This window comes from Brassica oleracea, chromosome C1 (genome assembly GCF_000695525.1).
Source record: "Brassica oleracea var. oleracea cultivar TO1000 chromosome C1, BOL, whole genome shotgun sequence".
NCBI lineage: Eukaryota > Viridiplantae > Streptophyta > Magnoliopsida > Brassicales > Brassicaceae > Brassica > Brassica oleracea.
Window position 1 is genome coordinate 15,382,511 of NC_027748.1, and position 7,872 is coordinate 15,390,382.

The following is a 7,872-nucleotide window of genomic DNA, read 5'->3' on the forward strand; positions in this document are numbered from 1 at the left end:
TCCGAGGAACATGTCCCTCGGTATATTCCGAGGAAAGGTGTCCCTCGGTATATTCCGAACGTGTTCTTATAAACTGGTCGATCGATGGGTATAAATCCAAAAACGCATCGATCGATGAATATCCCGACGAAGATCTCCCTCGGTATATTCCGAGGAGATTTCCGACAAACTAGTGCTCCTCGGAATTTCCTCGGAAATGTGTTTCCTCAGAATTCCGTCGGAAATATCCGAGGGATTTCCGAGGAAAGAAGAAATTCCGAGGAATTATTTCCGAGGACTTGTTTCGTCGGTATGTCGTCGGAATAACGAAATTCCGACGAAATTCTGACGATTTTTTTCCTCAGTATCCATGTTGTTTTCTTGTAGTGAAAATCATCTGTAATATGAAATAGACATAACTATTAATTATTTACTGTTTACCAAAAGACTGAACTACTCAGCCCGTACCTTGGTGTTGACACGATCCCTTTTAAATTAGTTTTTAGAAAAAGTTTAAGTATGTATATCTTGTATAATTAGTTTTTTTCCCTCTAAACTGATGATATTAATGAAACGTTAGAACACAAGTTTCGCTACAGATGCTGGTGGAATCCGCCAAAACAAAAGCCCAAAGAAAGGCAGCTAAAATCCACACTAGGGCAACATTTGAATACCTTGAAAATATCATAAAATAAATATAAGCTCACTTTATACTAATTTTTTATCTTGAAAATATTGTTTTGCTATTGAAAATCTTTTTTAAAAAAATTTGTCTGAGAGACCCAAAAAGCTTCGAAACTATAAGTTACTTAGGTAGTATGTAATAACCTTGTGAGACATCAAAACTATGTTGCCTTAGGAGGAAAAAGCCAAGTGCTGTCGCATGGAGATCTTGTGACTCCCTCCCAATTTCGTGGTGTTGCTCATAAATTCTTTTCAATCATGGATTTCGTGTTTATAATGATAAGATATTCCGAGTCTTTGCAATGAATCGATCATCTCTAGCTGCTCAAGAGAACCTTGAGTCTTAACTAATGTCTCCCTCACCACTTCCTTCAACAATTTAGCTTTCTCCATTGATTCAACTTCTTTCTATATATTGAGATCTTCTTTAATGTTAGAAATCTCAACTTGTTAAATGAATTTGGACATAAAGTAACAAATCATATCTCTTACCAATCTATTTATTACTAATAGAATGAATTAGACACCCATGAAACCTATCATTTCACAATGTTCATTGTATAATATGTTGAATGAAAGATGCATCTATAGAATGATATGTATGTACCGCATATATATTCTCAAGTGAGAGAAGATACTGATGATCCCAGAGAGACGGACAATAGTTGGCGGAGCGGCGCCTGACGGTGACAGCCTGAGCCGACGTCACTTTGGAGACGGTGTTGCAAAGAAAATGCTCAGGCTTTTGATGAAGAGCATTGCAGACAAAAGCTGAACTGAAGGAGATATCGTGAGTAGCCATTTGTAAGAAGCACTTTGGTGGCTTCTCTCCTTTTCCCCATGTTGAGTATCACACTTGATGTACATTTATATATGGGGAGGCTGAGGAAATGTTGTCCCATTAAATCGATAGTTTCTATTGAATATAGAGATAATTACTAAAATAATGCATAACTGTCAAAATTTATCAAAAAGAAAAAGGGAAAATTCCTTTAAAATACACGGACTAATTTTCATTTGTTAATAAAATACACGAACTATTTTGGATCCCCGTTTAATACACGAACTAATTTTTGTTACCTATTAAATACACAAACTTTTGAAATTCGCAGGTTTTACACAGACATTAACTATATTTAACGGCAGTGACGACGACGTTAGTGTTTAATTAAAACGTGTTTAAATTTTGAAAATATTTTTTTAAAAAATACACAAACTATTTTTCATTTGATAATAAAATACACGGACTATTTTTGGATCTCTGTTTAATACACAACCTAATTTTTGTTTTCTATTAAATACACAAACTTTTGAAAATTGCAGATTTATACGATGTCAACTATGTTTAGCAGAAGTGAAGACAATGTTAGTGTTTAATTGAGCATTGGGTTAAATTGTGAAGAAAAAAAATCTTAAATATCCTCTGATAGATTATATTGTTAGATTTCTTCTCCATTACGCTTCAATAGTGTAAATTTTGTTTTTGATGAAATTTCAAATTTTTTGATCATAGTAGAAAGAATATATGTAGAACTTAATTCATAACACTAAACTTATTTATCATAGTGTAAATTAACCTTGAATCATAATCACTACTATCAAAGCGAAGAACAAGAATTAGAAATGCATAACACTAAACTAATTCCAAAATCAGAAACTCGTTTAAAATTAGGTAGTTTTCTTCATATTTTTCACGACATGGAAATCGATTCCACTTTGAATCGATATAATGGGAAATCAAAGTAAAAAAGAAGAAAAGAAACATATTTTGGAGAATAAAAGAGGTTGGAACATATTAGAGTGTCAAACTCGAATTGAAACTAACTCAAATTAATTTCAATTGGTTGAGGGTGAGCGGGCTTTTCACAGTTAAACCACTTGTTTAATTTAAATATTGTCTTCACTTATGCTAAACATAGTTGACATCGTCTAAATCTATGGGTAAAATCTGCAAATTTCAAAAGTTTGTGTATTTAATAGAAAACAAAATTTAGTTTGTGTATTAAACGGGGATTCAAAAATAGTTCGTGTATTTTATTAGCAAATGAAAAATAATTTGTGTATTTAAAAAAAAAATATTTTCAAAATTTAAACACGTGTTAATTAAACACTAACGCTGTCGTCACTGCCGTTAAATATAGTTAACGCCGTCTAAAACTACGTATAAAACCTGCGAATTTCAAAAGTTTATATATTTAATAGCCAACTAAAATTAGTTCGTGTATTAAATGAGAATCCAAAATAGTTCATGTATTTTACTAGCAAATAAAAATTAGTCTGTGTATTTTTAAAGAATTTTCCGAAAGAAAAACTGTCAAACTAATAAAACAATGTTTTTGGGGAATATACAGAGTTGTGATCAATCAAATATTTCAATGATATTCCTCGTATAGTAGATCATTAATTAAATGCATAAAAAATGAATAACAAATGTTGATTTTTAAAAAAAAAAATTATAAAAGGGCAAATGCTATTAGAAATAAAAATAAATAAATAATAGTAAAAAAAATTCTCTTGGATAGTTTTTTTTAATTTATTTTCACAAAATAGTTTTCAAAAAAAAAATGACCAAAAGATAAAGGATAAATATGCACTTATACCCCTAGGGCTAACTAATCTAGATTTAGGGTTTAGAATTAAAGAGTGAAGTTTTGAGAATGAAGTTCTAAATTTAATAAAAAAACTAAAAAATAAATATTAAAATTTTAAAATAAAAAAAAAATCTATTTTGATCATTTTAATTTTTGAGAACTATTTTTTAAGAAAAACTTAAAAAAGATTATTTCATAGAATTGCCCATAGTAAAAATTTAATGAGATCAAAATCTGTTTTCTTGTAATTAGCATTTTCCACTAATGTTGAGACGGATAAGGACGTATCCGGAAGCAAAATTATTATGGGGATATAAAATAATTAAATATTGTAATTATAAATTGTTAAAGATTAAAGTATTATTCAAAAACCATACACTAACGATTCTATATGTTTTTTAACCACAAGAATTCTATATGTTTTTTTAATAAGTAAAAGAAAAATATATTAAACATTAAGTTATTTTCACTTAAATCTCCCATAACAAGAGTAATAGATTTATTTTTGGCGTAAATAAGTTTTTTTTTTGTTTTCAACCTATATGTTAAAAAGTAATACTTACACGCAAAAGTAACATTTTTAAAATACGTAATGTCAACATGAGAAACAAATAGTAATTACATTTATAATAATTATGAAAAATATGCAGCATTCTAGACAAAAAAAACAAACCTTTTAAAACTGTTATAATAAAACATATTTAATATATATGACGTATTTTCTATAATATTATATCAGGAAGATTGTTAATTAGCTAGGTTACAAAATGATATTATAATATATATATATATATATATATATAATTATATATATCTCTATATATTAATCATTGAGCATTACGACATATTTTCGTAGATATGTGTCATCACGAGAATGATTCTTATAATTGTTAGAAAAAAAAGTTGGTCCATATAAACATATACTATGTTTTTTATTAAACTAACCATCAAATTAATTAGTAGTGTACAAAAGAATATTTTTTTTTCTTAAATAAAAGCTACGAATTTACCTAATATGATTAACATATATATGATAATTAATGATTATGAATAATACATATTTGATAATAATTTTTCTAACCTTTTTTTTTTTAATTTTATACTATTAAAAGAAATTAAACAATCATATTAAGCAAATAATAATAATAAATTATATTTTTTCTTATATGTTATATTTTGAATTTTTAAAAATGACTATAAATTACTAAAAAAGGTAAAAGTCCCACATTGAAAATTTTGTGATCAATGGTTTAACTTTTTTTTTTGTTCAAGAAAGATACAAATGATGATCATATATCGTAGGGGTGGGCATTCAGATACACCTTCGGGTTCATATCGGGTATTTCAATATAAAAATATAAAACCCGTTCGGATATTTCTATACTTCGAGTCGGACTCGGGTATTTTATGTTCGGGTTTGGATATTTTGGGCCGGGTTTGAATATTTAAATTTTGAAGAAAAATAAATATATGATTCATTTTTAAGTTTATTTGTATTTAAAATATATTTTAATTGGCTTTCTAATTTTAAAAAATTAAACTATTAGTAGGTTTGGAATAAAACTTTAAAAATAAAAAGACACTAATTTAGTTGTTGTTTTGAAATTTTAGATGCAACTTTTGTTAATGCAAGAACCAAGAGCTTGATATATATTTTAAGTGAGTAGCAAATAATTTTGTCCATAATTATATGTATATTATCTAATTTTTAGCAATAAGCATCATTAATATAAATATTTTGAATAAAATGAGAGAAGTAAACTAGACATATAAGGTTAAGTATACTTATGTTTGGTTATATTTGGATATCCATTCGTGTTAGAATATTACCCGTTTGGATTCAAATATTACCCGAACTGGTGAAATTAGTAATTTGTTTTGTTGTTCTAAGAGTAGATGATATTTTGACTGAGCTGGTAAATATATACTAGACAGACATTTATATTTCAAGTTTGCACTTATATATTTTATAACAGCTTGATATATTATATTTGAACACTAATTTGTTAATTTAGTTTGCCGGTGATTTTTTTCAAAATTTTGATTCTTAGATATGTATCTGGAGTGAAACTAATTTTTACAGATGTCCATTTTTTTTTCAAATTGACACTAATTTAATTCACCGAATTCATAGAAGAAGTTAAAAAAGAAACTTAACTCATATCAATAAAACAAAGACGAGTAGAAAATGAACTCACTTATGGAGAGTCAATAGTAAATAAACCGAGAGCAGAAAACCTAATCCCTTTTCGTCATTATACAATCGATGTTGCCTACTTGGTTTTGGTGATTTGTGTCAGCCGCAAAACTTAATTTTTTTTTGTTCATATGAAGTCTTAAAAATAATTAAAATGAAATGTAATATGTTAACTCATCAACAACGATGATATATTTAAGATACCAACATGTATATTCGCCATTTTATAATATATAAAAATTATAGTGTTATAAAATGTTAAAACTATTTAATAAACAAATATTATTATAAAAATTCATATTACGCATGCGCGCGGATGATCATCTGATATATAACCAAATGGTAGTACAATAGTACACAGTACACACACCAAGTTTTAACCACTAGTATTATATCGTGGACAAGTTTTTAGGAAAATTCATATATAATTGGATCAAAAGGCCTGATTATAGACACGTGTATAATGAATATAACATTTGAACCAATTTTCTTGTTTTCATTTAACTACGGAAGACAAAAACCAATAATATAAGGCCTACACAGTTTCGTATGATCAACTAGAAAAGTCTTGTTTAACTTTTTTTTTTTTTTTTGTAGGGTACAGGAGACTCATGTCTCCTGCTCTTTATTCAAATCATAAAATTTATTACATGCAAATTTACCGAGATCTAGATACCCTCTGAAAGTCTTCCAACAAAACATGAGCAACACAATTTGGGACATCTTCAAAGAAATGTAACCCAAACGATAGAAAAACGCATAGTTAGCTAATCCATCTGCCAGATAATTAGCCTCCCTATACACATGATAAATTTTGACTAACCAGTCTCTTGATATGAAGCCATAGCACAGACGTACTAGGAACGACAAGGGATGAGAATCATGGATCCTTGTCTGAAGAAAACCCGCCACACTCTCCGAATCAACCTCCAACTCCAACCGACGAATCCCACGGTCTCATGCTATACACAAGCCATAGTATACTCCCGACAACTCCGCCAAAGGGGCTGAACAGATGCCTATGTTTATTGCAAAACCCCCATTCTATTCTCCATACTCATCGCGAATAGCCCCACCCGCCGTAGCAAGTCCCGGGTTACCTCTAAATGCTCCATCCGTGTTCAGTTTGAACCAGCCATTTGTTGGTCGATTCCATGAGATCTGCTTCTCCACACGTTCCCGGCTCTGCCCATGTTCCTTTAGTTTTACATTTGCTTCTATCACCTCCCGAGCCTTATCCTGAAGGAACTGCACCTTGTCTCGACATTTTCCTTCCTCTCCAAAAACATACCCACATCTCCATTTCCAGCACCACCAAACAGTCAGAGAAAACAGCGTTGGCCATAGCTCCCCCAATCCTGGTCTATTCCTTGCAAGGTTGTCATAAAGCCATTCTAGGAGAGGTTGGTCAAAGAACCGTTGTTGTCTGCTTAGGGGAACAAATCGCGCCCATAACCCCGCAGCTGCCGGACAGTCTCGAAGAACATGAAGAATGGTTTCTTCTCCCCCCTTACACAATGGACATATACTATTCTCACTCAAATGTCTGTGTTTCTGTTCCATGTTTGTCATGATCACTTGATGAGTTACCAGCCATAGGAAGACTCGTACACGTTCTGGAGTAGTGACACGCCAAACCCGCTGATATAAGGCTTCCATATTAGGTCTCGGCTCCGCATCCCTGGTTAAGAAAGCATAAGCTGAGTTCACAGAAAATAAACCATCCTTGCTCCCTCCCCACGACATTCTATCCCTTGCACCCGTAACATCATCAATCACCACTGAAGCCAACTTTAGACGATTTGGCATTGACATATACGGTTCTATTATATGCGTTTGCCAACAAGCGCCAGTTTACCAAAGATCCCGAGCTCGTACCTCCACCATCTCTTCCGGAATATCCACTGTACTCAACTCAGATAATGGCTCATTCAACAACCAATTATCCTTCCAAAAACGTACTCAACGACCATCACCAAGAACCCAAGCCAAACCCGGGACAACAACCTCACGCAGCCCCAATACCAAACTTCTCTATGTTGGTGACCAAGTTCCTTTAATGCTTAACCAAGATAAATCATCCAACTCGCCAACTCAAATTTTTTTTCGCAGAATCTTAACCCATAGGCCATCCTGTGTGTTCAGCAACCTCCATCCTAGCTTTGCTAATAGAGCAATATTCATTTCTTTAGCTAACCTTATCCCCAGCCCACCTTCACTCTTCGGTTTACAGATTTTTCTCCAAGAGACCAAATGATGTTTCCTGTTTCCCTCACAGCTCCCCCAAATAAACGACCGAGCAATTTTATCAAGTTGATCCAAAGTAGATATCGGTAGAGCGATGGTACTCATCGTATGTACTGAAATCGATGCGAGAACAGACTTTGTAAGCGTGATCCTCCCTGCCAAGCTCAAGAATCC

At 31.6% G+C, this 7,872-nt stretch overlaps 1 protein-coding gene across 1 annotated transcript in view; it reads right to left on the reverse strand.

Annotated features, from left to right (window-relative positions):
* The window catches only part of LOC106301302 ((E)-beta-ocimene synthase, chloroplastic), an 11,471-nt gene extending 10,006 nt beyond the window's left edge, over positions 1-1,465 (reverse strand). Inside the window, 3 exon segments of the mRNA XM_013737669.1 lie at positions 808-918; positions 921-1,071; positions 1,271-1,465. Of these exon segments, the coding sequence (XP_013593123.1) occupies positions 808-918; positions 921-1,071; positions 1,271-1,465 (457 nt within the window).
* Between the last annotated feature and the right edge of the window lie 6,407 nt (positions 1,466-7,872).